The sequence below is a fragment of the Argiope bruennichi genome, chromosome 2, assembly GCF_947563725.1.
Source record: "Argiope bruennichi chromosome 2, qqArgBrue1.1, whole genome shotgun sequence".
Classification (NCBI taxonomy): Eukaryota; Metazoa; Arthropoda; class Arachnida; order Araneae; family Araneidae; genus Argiope; species Argiope bruennichi.
This window is the reverse complement of record NC_079152.1, coordinates 100,347,390-100,365,042: the sequence shown is the minus strand read 5'-3', so window position 1 is coordinate 100,365,042 and position 17,653 is coordinate 100,347,390. Positions and strand designations below refer to the sequence as shown.

Here is a 17,653-nt window from a genome sequence, read left to right as displayed (position 1 = left end):
GTCTTATGAGAAAAATGCAAAATGATAAGGTGTTGTATTCTGAGTATTGTAAAGTTTTAAAGGGTTACCTAGATGAGGGGATAATTGAGAGGGTAACAAATCCGTTTGCTTCAACAAATAACCCAGTGTTTTATCTTCCTCACCAAGTGATAATAAAAAATGAATCTCTAACAACAAAATTACGAATAGTTTTTGATGCTAGTGCACATGAAATAGGACAATTATCGCTGAACGATTGTTTCCATCAAGGAGTTAATTTAAATCCAAACATTTTCGATTTGTTGATATCCTTTCGCTTGAACAAAATAGCCATTTTAGCTGATATGGAAAAAGCCTTTCTCCAGATTTCTTTGGCTCCAAAAGATAAAGACGCAGTTAGGTTTCTTGTGGCTAACAGTGAAAACGATGTTCAAGTGTATAGATTCAATCGAGATCTTTTTGGTGTGAACTCGTCTCCATTTCTATTGGCCGCAACTATAAAAACCCATATTGAGAAATATAAGGAACAATATCCCGCTACTGTGCGGAACTCGATAGTTGTTTTTACGTGGACGATCTCGTCGCTGGTGAAGACGACGTATCATCAGCATTTGACTTGTCAAACACAGCAGCGAAAATCATGGATGATGCAGGGATGAATTTGCGGAAGTGGATTTCAAATGACTGTGATTTAATGAAACAATGGCAGACAGAACACTTCGACCATTTAAATATTAACGATTTCGTGAACCAACCACATCGTGTTTTGGGACTTTCGTGGAGTCCTCAAAATGACTATATTAGTCTTAATTTAAAAGGTCTATTGGACTTCCTTCTGAAAAGGAAAAATACTAAACGATTCTTGTTGATGGCCGCAGGCAGAATATTTGATCCAATGGGATTTGTATCCCCCTTCACTATAAGATTTAAAATCTTATTTCAAGAAATCTGGCAAAGTAAAACAGACTGGGACGAAGAGTTACTGCCAGATGTTAATGAGAAGTTTGAACAGTGGTGTTCAGAAGCGTCTTTCTTAGGTAAACTTCAGATTCCTAGATATGTCCTTGAGTGTGATAGTGAGAATCCCCCAGAATGTGAAATACACACATTTCCCGATTCTAGCATTAAAGCGTATGGAGCTGTCTCATATTTAAGACTGAAAACTCCTAACAAAATTTGTGTGTATCTTTTAGCTTCAAAATGCCGTGTGGCTCCTCTAAAGCCATTATCCCTTCCACGTTTGGAATTAATGGGTGCGTTACTTGCTGCGAGATTGGCAAAAGAAGTATCAAGAGTCCTCAGTGAGAAAATACCAGCAACCAACCACTTTTGGACAGATTCCACTATAGCCTTGAGTTGGATTCAAGGTTCCAGCAGCAGATGAAAAGTCTTTGTCACCAACCGTGTGAAGGAAATACAATCCTTGACAAACAAAGATATGTGGCACCATTGTCCTGGAAAGGACAATCCATCTGATCTTCTTACGAGAGGCATCAGCGCCGACTCACTGTTGAACTGTGAGAAGTGGTGGAATGGACCGAGTTTCCTACATGAAGAAAACATTGTCCCTAAAAATGATGACGTGATACTTAGTGATGACAGTGTGTGTCAGGAAGAACTAAAATCATCTGAGAGAAAAACTTTGGCTGTGACTTTGGACAATAGTTTTTTGAACAAAATTCTTTCTGTATCTAATAATTTCCAAAAAATTTTATGTGTTCTTAGTTATATTTACAGGTTCATCGATAATTGTAAGCAACCATTTAACAAACAAATTGGAACATTGAAGATATCCGAAGTCCAACGAGCGGAAACTACGCTTGTGAAGTTGGTGCAACAGGTAGAATTTGAATCAGAATTAAAGGACTTGTCCACTAAGGGTATGGTTAGCCCTCAAAGTAAGATAAAAAATCTCTCTCCATTTCTAGACTCTGAAAAGGTACTAAGAGTAGGAGGTAGACTGGCACATAGTAATTTAAATTATGACAAAAAACACCAAATAATTCTTCCTAAGAATCACAAGTTAACTAATTTGATTCTTGAATTGACTCACAAGAGACAATTGCATGTAGGTCCACAAACTTTATTGTCTATTGTTAGACAGAGATTCTGGCCCTTAAATGGTCGTAATATGTGTAGGAAATTAGTTAATAACTGTACAATTTGTTTTAAAGCAAAACCCGTTACTTGTTCACAAATTATGGATCAATTGCCAACCGAGAGAATTTCTCAAAATTTTCCTTTTAACAAAGTGGGAGTAGATTTCTGTGGGCATTTCTGGATTAAATATCCTAATCAGAGAAAAGGTGTTTTCAATAAAGTTTACGTGTGTGTTTTCGTGTGCATGGTCACAAAAGCATGTCACCTTGAATTAGTTTCAGATCTAACTAGCGAAGCCTTCATTGCGGCTTTAAAACGATTTTTTAGTAGAAGAGGAAAATCTGAACATATATTTTCAGACAATGCTTCCAACTTTGTAGGCACACAATTAGAGTTAAAGAGACTGAGAAAAATTCTGAGTAATAGTAACAATAATATGAGTAAATTTTTGTGTGATGAACGTGTTGAGTGGAGTTTCATTCCACCAAGAGCACCAAATCATGGAGGCCTCTGGGAGGCTGGAGTCAAGGCCGTCAAATATCATATAAAGCGAATTATGGGTAATTTAAAATTCACTTATGAAGAATTTTTAACGATTCTTAACCAGATTGAGGGAATTCTCAACTCACGTCTCCTCTACCCTTTATCATGTGACCCTAACGATTTTGATGTTTTGACTCCTGGTCATTTCCTTGTTGGTCGTCCGATTTCAGCAATTGTTGAACCGAGTTTAACTGAACTGCCTGATAACAGGTTAAAGGTATGGCAAAAACTAACAAAAATTGTACAACAGATTTGGAAACGTTGGTCAAATAACTACCTAAGTACACTTCAAAATCGAAATAAATGGTTTTTTGAGAAAAATAATGTAAAAATAAATGATATGGTAATTTTGAAAGAAGAAAATTTGTCTGTGTGTAACTGGCCTCTTGGTCGAATTCTTGAAGTGTATTATGGTAAAGATAATAAAATCAGAGTAGTGTTAGTGAAAACTAAAAATGGAGTTTTTAAACGTCCTATTACTAAAATTTGTATTTTACCCATCCCAAATGAGTAATTTGTGCGAAAATTTCTCTTTATGTTATGATCACTGGTTGTTTTTGAGTATTATACTTGTTACCTTTTGTGTGAATTCAACTGTGTATATTTGATAAATTGAGTATTTCTTGTTTTTGCAATGTTGTATACTGTTTATTGTATTAAGTGGTATGTGTTCATTTGTATTGTTGTTGTTTACTTTTAAGTTTTTGAATGTATCATTCAACCCGGGGGTGGATGTTCGGTGTTGTGAAATGATTGTATGGTGGCGCCCCCAAAGTGAACCGAAAATAATTCTGTAACGCGAGAGTGGCTAGAGAGAGAGAGAGAGTGTGTGGAAAGCACGCGAATAAAATGGAGTTGTTCTAAAGTCTCTGCCATCTGATTTGTGTTGTGAGTTACATTAAATGTGTGCGTAGAACTGGCGAAATAACAAGAACCAGCTAATTTGGTTAAAAAATCTGCTATCTAATGAACACGAAATCAAAGCTGATAGAATTTCAACACTTTCTATGATAGGTATTACATATACAGGGTATCCCATAACGTATGCAGCGTATAATTTTTCAGATTCAGATATAACACATGAAGACGAGTATTTTGATATATAACATGTGGGGTCCCCGAAAATAGCGCCATAGTCTAATTACACGAAAAACGTTAATTATGAATATGGCAGTTTGTATTCCAAATCACGATGCACATGACGATTGCCAACATGGAAGCTTCCTTAGGTGATTATGCAAATTCGGGGCAACCAATGAGAGGAAAAGTGTGTGTGCAAGTGAATATGCAAATTCCCGCCTCAGTATATTAGTCTAGAAAACATGTTTGATGGGAATGAGTTGGATATAACATATTATTCGCTAAAAAATTCCTGTGTAATGTGCGTATTCGTTGTGGTTTTGAAATGAGCAAATATTCGATTGAACAGGTTTTCATGGTGCTGACTTATCATGAATTGCAATTATATCACAGTGTGGAGAAAAAATACGATAATTACCACAGCATAAACGGCATGACGATCAAAAGAACGTACGAAAGATTTAAGGAACAGGAGGCACTGTGTTGGACAATGTGCTAGCGAAAATGTGAGATGCGTGCAAGAGCAGAACCTAATGTTCAGAAAGTGATAGTTTTTGAATGGCAGGGACATCCCATTCCGGCATGGCATAGAAAAGATAAGCGATTATTAGTTTATGCAAGATTCTATTAGACCTCACCGCACCCCCGAAACTTTGATCTCTTAGTTGAACATTTTCATGATAGACTGATCTAGTTGGATTGCATTACGAAAAAAATAATGGCAGAGAATGGGCACCTTACACCCTGGATCTTAACCCATGCGATTTTTTTATAGGGACGTTTGAAAGACACAGTGTATCTCATACAGACCTCAACACTGGATGACTTGAGAACAGCAATTGAACCCGAAATCAAGGAAATTGTAACAGATGTTTTTAGAATACAATTGAGAACTTCGATTCCAAACTTCACCATTTTATTTGTTCGAACGGCCGATATGCTGAAAATCAATTACATTGAAAATTATCAATTAACATTTATTTTCACTTGGGTTTGTTCTCATTTCTTGAAGTTTTCATGACTATGTCGCTATATTCGGGGACCTCGCAGGTTATACATCAAAATACTCGTCTTGATGTGTTCTATCCGAATCTATAAAAATTAGACGCTGTATACTTTGGGGGACACCCTGTACTTATCGTATCTTAGAATGACATTAAATTTGGACTCACATAGACTTAAAGATAGAAACTCACAAAAGAATATTTAGCTAGAGTTACGAGGAGAGAAATAAAAAGTATTTTGACATGTTCAATGAAAAGAATCATTTTAATAACAACGTGCTTGAGAGATGATAAGAAGGTATCTTCAAAGCAAACGAAATAAAAAAATTATTGGTCTGGGTAAATGGCATACAATTCTTCAGACATATTTCCTGAGAAATATATGATCTATAGAATATAATAACAATAATAATAATAATGTAATTAAATAGGCCTGCGATGATTTTACTTTCGTTGTTTGTTTAAAGTAAATGTAGAAAAATTTGTTCTTTTATGAAACAATAAATTATTCAAGACTTGCCATAGTTAAATTTGCTTTGAAAACTCACTTTCTATAATTTTTATTTTAATCATAAATTGGCTGCTATCTCAATATTAAACAAGGTTACAATTAAATACAATATTTCTTCTGATTGTCAAACCTGTTTCAGTTCGTGAAAAATATAACTTTGTTTCTTGATATTTTTCTATACAAATACTTCTAACATAGCAAATAGTTATACTTTTTGATAACTTTTAGAGTTTCTCAGTTCGGTGATACTGATGTCTTTTCTGGATTCTTCAAAAGTTAAATTACTGAAGAGAAAATATTTTCTTTTTCACCCGCTCTTTAAAAATCATCTCAAGATACTGTATTTCTTTTATAATGCGTCCTTTAGAAGAAAATAATAATACTAAAAGCTTTTTGCAAAGTCATCTTCAAGTCCATCACTGAAAATGTGGCATCGAAAGTAAAGTTGCCTTTCCATTGACAATTTATTTTCATCTTGAAAAGACTTTTGTGCAACTATTTTGTATTGTGTTTGTTTTTGAAACAAAGTCACAGTTTGGAGTTACAGTTTTGAAAAGACTATGGCGATACATTTTTTTATTTCTATCAAATTTTATTCTAGTTTAAAAAGTGTATTCATATTTCAAAGAAGATTGTGATTTCGCTACATTATACATTTATTAAATATAGTACATTGAAGAAGAACAACAAATAATTTAAAAAAGACCATGACGCAACTTCTTTTCATTGTCATTAAATATATTTTGCTTTACTAGAAGGGACATTAATTTTGAAATTTGTGTATTTGCTTTGTACTGTTGCTGACATGTTTTGTTATAGAATATTGGGATCATGATTGAGAATATTTTAAGCAAGAACCTTGTAGTTATATATACCAGTTTTCTTCATTTATTACCTAAAAAAATTTCTCAAATCTTACACTCAATGTGATTGAATTAATTTAATCAGTTAAATAACCAGAACTTTTAAAATAAAAAATTCGTAGAATTCTTACTCAGTAGAACTTATTAAAAATAATTCATCCGGAGAAGAATTCAGTCCTAAAGTAAAATGTAATATATCCATTCCTTTAATTTAAGCAGCTTCGTAAAATATTTATTGATGTGTTGGTAAAGGATAAAAGTCTGTCAAAGAAAGATGAATACTTTATTGCTGAAGTAAAGCTTATTTTTAAGAAAAATTTCTCCTTTTCTCTTCATTTTTTTTTACCTTGGATTTAAGATCCTGATAAAAGCTAATGAATTTTTAAAAAGAAAGTGACAATATGGCTTTCAATTTCAGGAGAAATGCTTTAAAAGTGCGTTACTTTATTTTGAAAAAAAAAAAGGAATCTGATTTAATACATTTTTAAAGTCATATTTTGCAAGGTATTCAAAAACCTAAAAGCACTTAAAAATATTACAATGTTTAAAAAATCCAAACGTTCGACTCTTTAGAAAAAAATATTTAAAAGGCATCGATTAGAATTTACGCAATTAATATTCTAAAACTCCTAACTCCGCCTGAGCTTAAATATAACATGTTATTCAAACCCTGTTCTATTTTTATTGTACTTAATTTACACGAAATGAAATTTACAAAGAATAAATAATTTAAGAATAAGAAATAATTTAAGAGTTAAGAAATAATAAATAATTTAAGAATAAGAAATAATTTAAGAGTTAAGAAATAATAAATAATTTAAGAATTTGGAATAAATGAAATCTGGCAGATTTTTTATCCAATTGATTATACCTCAAAACAGTTAAAGATAAAAAAATTTTAATCAATGTTAAGAATATTTACTAATTTTTATACAATCATTGGTAATTTTCATTTCATCTTTCTTAATTTATCATCAATAAAATAACTATACAAATATCAGTGCAATAATTTTAACACGATTTAGCCTACTTTTAGAAAATTCCCTTAGGAAGCCTTAGATAACTTTTAAATATTACTTAAATTTGAATTAAAAATATATCTAAAATTTTAAAACTCATTTCTTAATGAGCTCCTAAAACCTATGATGTAAATATATATGAAATTATTTAACCAGAGATCAAATAATATGCTTTATATAATGTCGAATGTTTTGTTGGCATCATGCATGTCACAATTAAGATACAGCATGCTAATAGTAGCACTATCATGTTAAAAGCATCATGATGTCGAAAAAAATCATCATATACTCATGGATTTCGTTATTCTTCAATTCCTATGGTAACATTATCTCTGGAAATTGGCCTTATGTCACTGAGTTGCAGATTTGAAACACAAGTTTTATCATGATATATGGACGTTGTGGATTTGTGTCAGTTGAATTTGTTATAGTAGAACGAATTCACCATGTTTATTTGATGTAGAAATTTGAAGAGAAAAGCATTTTCTTAGATGTATTACTAGCCTTATGTGAAGTATAAAGAAATTTACAAAAATTGCCTGGTATCTTCAAAAATGGATAATAAATTCATCAAAACAAAGTAATGTATCTTATAGTTTCAAGTAGGTATGTCTCTAAAATACATAATGTAAATATATATAGTCTCCAATTCTAATGTTCTTGAATTTTCAATTTACACTTTCCTGTAAAAATGTGTGGATAAATTTCCGGACATCCCATTGTCTTCGTGTATATGCTATACTAATTCCATAAAGGATTTTAAGGCCGGGATAGCCTGGTTGGTAGGGCGTTAGATTCGCGAGTTGGAACTCCGCTGGTTGAAGACTCTCCTTGTGCGTGGTGGCTGGAGCACGTATAAATCTGATGTGGTCACTAAGTCCTCCATGTCGAGAGTAATATCACTGAGGGTACTGGTGCAGAGGTGATCGTTCTCTGATTCAGGTCTAAATTACGATCTGTGGATGAGTGAATGAAATGCATGAATGAAGTCCGCCTCGTAAAAATGTTGTGACGTGTGAGTAGCTAAGTCGTACTCTTGGCCCTACTGAAAAAACAAGAGACGCTAATTCGGCTTAAATAGCTGACAGATAACTATCAGCAGGCTTGTAAAGTGCCATAAGTCACAACACACACAATAAAAACAAAGGATTTTGAATCAATTTTAACGTATGTACATCGAGGTCTTATACCAAATGTATGCATACAAATGGTGAAATGAAACATATTTTATTAATGAACTAACAATGTATTTACCAAAAATGGCACAAAGTATATTATATATATTGCATTTAAATTTAATTTGTAGTTTATAAAGATTTATTTCATTAATTCCTTTTAGCAAATAAATTGCACATAAATAAAAGTTATTTTTCTGAATGCCTCCGAAAAAATATTAGATGAACTTTAAATTTTTCGAAACTCTTAATTGAAGAGTAATTCCGTGGAAATTTACAAGAATTTCATTCGGCATTTTGACTAATTCTGAAGCTGAATCTCTGGCAATTTTAGGCAATCTCTGGCAATTCTTTTCTTTTAGATCATAATTTTTGATACTAAACTTTAATTCATTAACATTTATCAATCCTTTAACTTTTCAACACTTTATGGTTAAGTTTCAAGTTATGCACCATTATACATTGATAGAAATGCTGTTTTTGTTATTAGTGGAATTTGATCATTTAAATTTCTAAAACTAGAAATTTTATCCTTTGGAATATGATTCTGAGAAAAAAGTCATTTGGAATTACATTTTAATTTTTCTTTCTTGACAAAGGCATGTTTTTGAACCTCAGTTTTGATAACTGATACATTTGATATCTACAGCTATTAAAGCAAATAATTAAAAGCAACGTTGAATATTGGAAATATTTTTGCAATAAATTTAATATTTAGGGAAAAAATGAAAAGAAAATTGCATTTTAAAAAGAGAGTAAGATCTATTTTTGCCTTGATAATTCAAAAATTAATATATTTTTTGTAAATAAGAGATATTTTATGATATTGTCAACAAGTGTCTAATAAAAGAAATATTTCGTTCTTTCTTCCATTTTTCCTTGAATAGTGAAAAAAATCCCTTGAATTTTGAAATAATGATATAGTTCTCCCGAAAATCCATTATTCATAATGAATGAGTTTTCAAATCCATAGTTAAATTATTTAATTTTTGGTAGTTTAAGTTTGGTAAAATACAGCAAATAAAAAGCAAATTAAACTTTATGAATCACTCAATAAAGGAAAGCATCAAAACCCTTTGTTTCGCATTCTAATTTTCCTTTAAAATATTGCAATGACTGAAATTTAACTCCTAATTTTTAATAGGTCCCGGTTAAATTTTCCAGCTTCTCAATTTCTAAGTAATCACTTGCAGTTTACAAAACTGTCTGAATGCAAATTTAGAATGTTAATAAGATTTTATATTTGTGATAATAAATATTTTCATTAGGATGAAATGTCACACGAAAAAAAATTGTTACTAATTTACTTGATTTTCAGCACATTTGAAATAAGATCTTTAATTAATTTTTTCAATATACTATGCAAAATAGGAAATAAATTAAAAAAAATATTTGATGAAATTATAAAATGATTAAATTATAAGAATTATGCCTATAAAGAATCACAAGCATTACAAAATCTATCATTCTATCCTTTTGCTTTTAAAAAATAAGACGTATAAGTAAAAAAACGTATGCGTTTCTTGAAAACGGTGCCTCAGTCATTTTTTTTCTTTATAATTATTACATTTTTTAAAGCATAATGGTATTTTGATAAATGGAATTAGTTAGGTTAATTTTGGGAAAGACTTTTGCAAAAACTGACATTATGTTCTATTTAAAATGTTCTTATGACAATTAAAATAAGCCTATAAATTATGTAAGAGCTTCTACGTGGCTCATTAAACAATGCCTTTTTTCAAACTAATTTATTAATTAACAGTGTTAATTAGAGCAAAATCTCATATTTACCCTCGAAATTTCATAATTACCTCAGAAAATATGGGATAAGTCCGGAGCATATATTTTGGTTTCTGCATAAAATAACTACCTATCACTTAGAATTTATTTACCGCCCGTTCCCAAGTACCCTCTAAAAATTGATTTTTAAAAAAAAATCTATATATTCTATAACTACCGATCACTTAGAATTTATTTACCGCCCGTTCCCAAGTACCCTCTAAAAACTGATTTTTAAAAAAAATCTATATATTCTAATTCACGCAATATACCATATATACTGTCATACTATTTAATACCTATAATTTAGAATAATTTATAATTTTTCTGTTCCAGATTTCATCTTGAAAATTCAAGAAATAAACCTTTAAAAAAAAAGAAATGGTTGGACATTGTGAGGCTCTGGAAGGAAATATAAAAGATCTAGAAACTCACTTTAGATTGAATAAGGACAAGAATTCAATTTAGTATTAGAAAATAAAAGCTCTTATTTCAAGTAGAATGTTTAATCTTTAATTTAACTTATTTTTTCGGATATTTACATTACCTTGAAAAATCTACCATATGTCAGGATTTAGTAGTTAATAAAGCTTTTATCTAACTATTGGCAATGAAACTATTATTTACTACAAAAATAAGATTTTATTTAGTGAAATGGGTATTTGTCAAACCTGTTATATTTAAGTGACCATCCGTTTCACTTACTAATTCATCAATCTCTCAGAGGAAAGAGTAATCCGAGTTATTGATCAAAATTTACATATTTCTTGAAAAATCAACCATGGATGATTAGAGATGTTATTTGCTCCATTTCCATGACTTCCATTTCTTTTAGAAAGGAATCCAAATCATCATATTCACATTCCTCTTGAAGTCAGTTTTCTTACTTTCTTCTATATTCGATGTCAGTCAGTACTAATTCATTAATAATAATCAACTTTCTTGTGAAAAGTATGAGCTATTAAAATCGCATGGTAAGTTCTTTAAAAATATCGGTTTCCAATAAGTATAAAATAGTAAATATTATTAGCTGGACTATGTTCAAAGAATTAATTTCATTTCCTATCATATAATGAATTATTCAAAATGCATAGAAAAATGTATGTTTTTATTATATTTAATGTCACTTCCTAACTTGTCATCGTCAAATTCTCATAAAAATGTCATGGATAATTGAACCACTATTCTGTTTCTCATGAAAAAAATCTCCGCCCCCAAATAAAATAAATATTTTTCGTAACTATTATATCCTAAAAAATGTACAATTTAGCAAAGTAACTTATAAATAGCCGATATAGACAAGGTATAATATTCTTTGGAAAAATTTTTGTTTCCTTAATTTGAATACGGTTGCAACTGAATAAGTAGAAAATTTCATTGACAAAGCAGGAACATGTTTATTGTCTTCCTCTAGGGGGGGGGGGGTTAAGATAGGTACATATCTCCCAGCTGGCTAAGATTTCACCGGTGTGTACAATAGTCACTGTTTCCAGATAGCTTCACTGACTCTAATTAAATTTTCAGAATAAAGTTTAATTTTTTATTATTTTATTTTTAGGAAATAAATATGTAAATTCTTAATATTGCATGAAATTCTAATTTGATAAAACTTTTATTCCAAAATATGGAAACTTTGGAAAATGTTTAAGAGTCTTCTACTTATTAAATTGACAAAAAAAAAATTGTAAAATAAATTTTGCATTTTCATATGTTTGTAAGACTACATAGCAGCATTTCTCATTCTGCTGAAAAAATATTGATTGAAAACAAAGAGGAAGAAACTGTGACACCTGTAAAAACTGTCTAATTTGGATTTTTGAAATTTTTAAGAGGCTTCCAAGTAAAGAGATGCATTTTGCACTTAGAAATAAGCGAAATCTCAAGTGGTGCCCAAGAAGAAAGGCGCGCTTTATATATAAACATTAATGAGTTTTCGTATAACACCCAAGGAAACGGATTCACTTTGGTTTTCATTTAATAAAATGTAACCAAAAAGCGTGTGAAACTGTTTTTTGTTTAAAATGTTGACAAAAATATTTCACTAAAGGATAGGACTTTGATATTGTATAAAAATTTAGATATTGCTATTTTTTCAGCAACATATTTATGAACTCAAACAAGATGAATTATAATTATAGCCTCTACCAAATGAGGTTCAGAAGTAGTTATTACTATGGATACTTTGCATGAATTGAGCATAATATAACATGAATAATGACTATGAATCTTAAAGCATGCTTTCTTGCATCGAAAAGATAAAAAAATGAAATATGACCATGTCGACATAATGAGAAAAGAAAAATTTTTCTTAACAACTCATGATATTCTTGTGAGTGTAAATATGGAATGCAAATTGCAATTAAAAATTTATTTATTTGAAACAAATTAGCATTCAACATTCTAATACTAATTATAGATTAAAATAATAATGAATACTTAGTAATAACGGTGATAAACTTATTATTATTTCACAATTCAGTAAATAAATTGGAAAATTTTTCATTTTTGAATACATTAATTACTATTTCAATGGGTAATAAAATTGTATATTAGGTATTTTTTTCAATTAAATAAGTGATTTTTTTTCATAATTTTGAATTGTGTACAATCCAGACCTTCAAGAAATTCTTTTGCATGGCAATTAAACAGAGCAATAGAACAATCTGTCACATAGAAACGAAAACCCGAGCAAAAGATTTAGGTTCCAAAGAAAAATTGGAATGAGTTTTCAAGACCAATAAATCGTTCTAAAATGAAACACATACAGCAGTTAGACACTATTCTTTAAAAAATAGCAATAATTCCACATTTTGGAAGCCCAGCATCGAGCGCGTGAATGCATGTTTCTTTATTTTGGTTCCAAGTTTGTTGATCATGCATTGTAATTTATCAGATTGCTTATTTTTTTCCTCAAACTTTCAAGAAAAATTCTTCTAATTTGAATGTTTATCGAAGTTTTTTTGGATGTATCTAGGAGCTATTCTCCCGCAAAGTTCAATTTAGTTCATGAATGCTTAATACCTATGCATTTCTAATAATATATTTGGACCCATGAAACTGCATCATTTATTTATTGACCCGCTGTAACTTTTTTTCCTATTTATAATACAAAGAGTAGTTTCTGTTCTCTAGCTGACAATGATTCAGTTCCCGATGCAGCTTCGTGAACATAAAAAAATCTTTGAAAATCTGCATTGCAGTTACACATTTTTTACTTCATTTCATGTTTATCATACCTTGTCGGTAAATGAATTGGAATTATTATTTCTTATATTAAATTAAAATAACTTTGTACTCCCTGAGGATTTATTTATATTGATAGATTATATCAAAACGTGTTTCATAGATTTATTTTTCTAATTTTAATTAATTAAAAATTAACCAAAAATTAAACATTTTTTATACAATTCTGTTATTGGTTAACAACAATAAAAATTCCTTTGTCAAACAATATATTTCCTTAATTTTGATAAGTTTTTATAATTAGTTTGCCGTAAAATCTTTTTTCTGGTAGTTATCTTGTTTTTATTTCGTCATTTTCTACTTTTATAATTTTTAAAATTTCTAATAAATACAGTAAAATTTTGTTTGAGAATTCAAGAAATTGAATGACACAAAGAATGAGAATTTATACATTACTTGGACATTAATGTACTCCCAAAAGGGTTCTAATGGAGAAATAAACCACATTGTTAAAATACTTAACAGTTGCAAATATCCTTTTTTAGAAGCTAATAATTAAGTTTTCTATAGACTCGAAACAATAAGGATAGCTCTTAAAAGAAGTCTTAAATTCGTTATCTCTAATCTAATGATATTCGAAAACTTTATGTCATTTGAAGACATTCAATAAGACGCTAATTGTATATACGCTAATGAATTCCAACAAGAAAAAGGTTTTTTGGAAACTTCAAATAGTTTCTTCTGTATAGAAGAATTCTTTTTTTCAATGAGATTCTTAATTCATGAGGAGATCAAAGCAATTTTTGATTTTAAGTTTTAAAGAATAATTCTTTATTTTCTTTTTACCTTTTCCGTTTGTGACATACATAAAAAAACACCTTCAATCGTCCTCCTTCATTTTATTCTTCGGGTTAAAGTTACTTTAAAACGAAATTAAAGTGGAAATTGTAGTTGATCATAAAATAAAATAAATTTGAAACTTGTAATTAAAATAATGTTCCAGGTATTATAAATTGCTCCAAGCATAAAAGAAATTCAACTGAACTAAATTTTAGCTTCAAAAATAAGTAAATTTATCCAGTAATTTATTTTTATACTTGAAAGATTATGGATTATAGTGATAGTTTCTTAATAATGAAGATTTTAAAAACAACTAGAATTGTTTATACATTCCAAAAATAGTTTTCCTTTAGTGTCATAAAATATGAGGTATTTCCCTAATTACAAGAATTTGTAGTGCATATAAATATGAAAAAGCTAAAAATATCATAAATATTTAAAAACAAATTTCCAATTAATAGCAGTTTTATAAGAGAAAGATTTAGTTTAATAAAGTTAAGATTAAATTTAATTAATTTAAGATTTTGAAAAGTAAGTTTCCTTTCTTTAAATCTATTGCTTTCAAATTTAATTCACATAGTTCTAAATCTTTTTACAGAATTCACATAAGTCTTACGTTACAATATTTATAAGAATTATGCATTGGTGAAATATATTTTAACATATTTCGTTATTGTAATATATTTTTAAAGAGCTGTATCTTGTAAAAATATTTTTAGATTCCCTTGTTTTTAAATTTCCATTTAAGAATGTTAAAATGAAAATGTTTAAAGCAATTATTAAATATATATTAGAAACTATATATTATGGTAATTTAAGTGTGAATATTCATATTTCTTTTCTCTGTCTGCATCTCAACAAATTTTGTCTATTAAGAAACAAATATCTTTATTCTCTTTAATAAAGAAAAAATTATGTCTTATATATATATATATATATATGCACAAGATGTCGTGAAATTCATGAGCCAAACTTTAAGGATGGGTAAAATACAAGTAAAGAAGCATTTTCTGTGTAGATGGAACAAGTAAGTAAGTAAGTAAGTAAGTACAAGCAAGGCGGAAACATGTAATATCTACAGAAATACATTAAATAGGAATCATTAGTTTAGCTGTAAATTTTCGCTGTTTTACTTAAAACCCATGAAAACATATTGACTTTCGAACCCTAAGGAAAACAGAAGAAGCAGTTAAACATTATTTACACTATTAAAGATTCAAAGCAATTGAAGTTGATGAATGTTTTTACTATGTAATGCTATATGAAAACACAGTTTTTGAGATATTCAGAGTCCCTTTGGTTTATTGTAGAAAAATAAACAAAACGTAACAATCAATAAGTTTAAGAACACATTTGAAGTTTATGTGAATGCGGTTATGAGATTATTATCACAGAAAAATCCGTCTGGTGGGTGTGCAGTGAAAAATGCAATAAGCTTGTTAACATAGCGTTATTTTATTGACAAGAATTTAACATAATTTATGCGACAAGAAAGCACGTTAACGCTGGTAACAATACTCAAATGAGTATGAGGCGTACATAAACCAGAACTTAAGAAAAATTTACAATGTATAAACAGCGAATCGCAACTAAACACGTGTGACAAACAGCATAAAGCATTCAGAGAATGTTTGCTAGAGATCAAAATTACGAATTCACTCGATTACTACTTTTCGCAAACAGACTGATTCACTAGTCTGTAGGCCTTCGCTGTTATAGCTCCTGGGACAGGACATCATGTTTTTTTTAGAATAAAAGCCCGAAATTGAGTCTTAATTGAAATATCCCCAAAATTCTAGTACTTTAAAGTATTTTCACTTCCGTTGCCGAATTCAATGACTAATTTGCCGCCAAAGAATTATTTTTTCTGAGCATACTTGTTTGTGATTATGAACATGAAAATTTGTCTCCCCCCTCATAGTCATTTTTTTATTAAAAGCAAATACTTTAAGAAACAAATATGTTTTACTGTTTTATAATTAAAATAAAATTCTTTGTTTCTTATATGTTCTAAATTTTCTATCAGATATAAAATTAACATGCGAAAAAAATCTTCTTTATTTATAACAGAAAGTTCAACACTTTTCGTTGTAGAGAACGTACTAATCCATTTAAAAGAATAACCTTAAAATCAGACCAAAACTAATCTTTTAATGTAAAGTGTAAGCATTAGAATTACATCTTAATAAGTGTTCCGTATATCTACAATCATGAAATGAAATTGTTATACAGTCAATTATCTTATAATATAATACTGTGATTACACGGTTTCCATAAAGAAATTCCTTCCAGAATTATGGCATCACTCCTATAATGAAGCATTCTGGAAAAATCCTTTTAGAAAAGTCTGATTAAAGAAACTTAAACGACGCTCATCTATCAATAAATTTCATTGAGCAGATTTCGGACTCAACTCGGAATAAATGAGGCGTATTGCAAAGGATTGAGTGCAATCGTCATGAATCCCAATCGTTTAGATGAATTTACGAACTGTATGAACATTTTGTCAAAGTATTACATTGATGAGAGGATAACATTATCAATTTATGCTGTCATCACAAAAGATAAGAGTTTAAAATGAATGTGCAGTTTAATATTATCATTATATGTAGAATGAGACGAATTTTTTGTTTTAGTATGTCGTAATGTCGAGAGAGTTACTGTAGTAGGAGAACTGATGAAGTATTTCTTGTTTTCCCAAGAATCTCTTCATCAAACGTAAAAAATGTACAGGTGGATTATCACGGTGCAGCAAACAAATGCCTGTTGAGATTTTTCTAGCCAAATTATTCTGCCTAAATGTAATGAGCTTATTTAAATTTCCCAAACTGTGATCCAACATTTTTCATTAAGAGGATTCTTACTTAGTCGCATATTTGTACTGAGGGACAGCAGAAACGCGCTATCAAATGATGTGCAGTCATTTTGATAGCTATTTTGTCGTCCCCGAGAACCTGTTCAGTCGTGCAAATCGTTTCGTTTTGGGAATTGCAAAGATTTACAAAAAAATTAACTCAGATTATTCAAGTATTCTAAATATATTTTCAAAAATGATTAACCAAAGAGGCTTATTTTTATTCCTTAAATCATCAGGAATAGTCTTTCAATAAGTAGCTGTGCCAATGACTCACAACTGCTGCAAGGATGAAAACATCAAAGAATGAACATTAAAGTATTAGAGTGCCTTCATTCTTGTACTAAATCAGGCTTCATTTATTTATGTAAAAAATAATAACCGAATAATTGTTGAACAAGATTCATGTTCCCCATTAAAGAATAAAAGATTAAAAATTATAAAAAATTGATTAGGGATGTATTTGATCCCCTTGTCTGGGCACTCTTGGATATTTGAATGCTTTTAATTTCCTTATATTGGATGTATGCATAATTTATACGATATTGAGGTCATTTTTCCCTCTTAAAGCTGCAAAGTAATATAAAAATGAAAGGAAATATCGATTTTTTTTTGTATTTTTTAATAGCTCAAGCAATTAGGAAGCTTGGCTAAAACTTTTTAATCTGACATCGAAATAGTTTTAAAGATATTTCTATTTTTCTAATTATTGTTATTATTATT

At 29.6% G+C, this 17,653-nt stretch overlaps 1 protein-coding gene across 1 annotated transcript; it reads left to right on the top strand.

The window, feature by feature from the left end:
- Positions 1 to 634: 634 nt before the first annotated feature.
- On the top strand, positions 635 to 1,363 carry LOC129962265 (uncharacterized). Its single transcript, XM_056076010.1, has one exon. It carries the CDS (start codon positions 635 to 637, stop codon positions 1,361 to 1,363), a length of 729 nt encoding a protein of 242 aa, XP_055931985.1.
- The last annotated feature ends 16,290 nt before the right edge of the window (positions 1,364 to 17,653 follow it).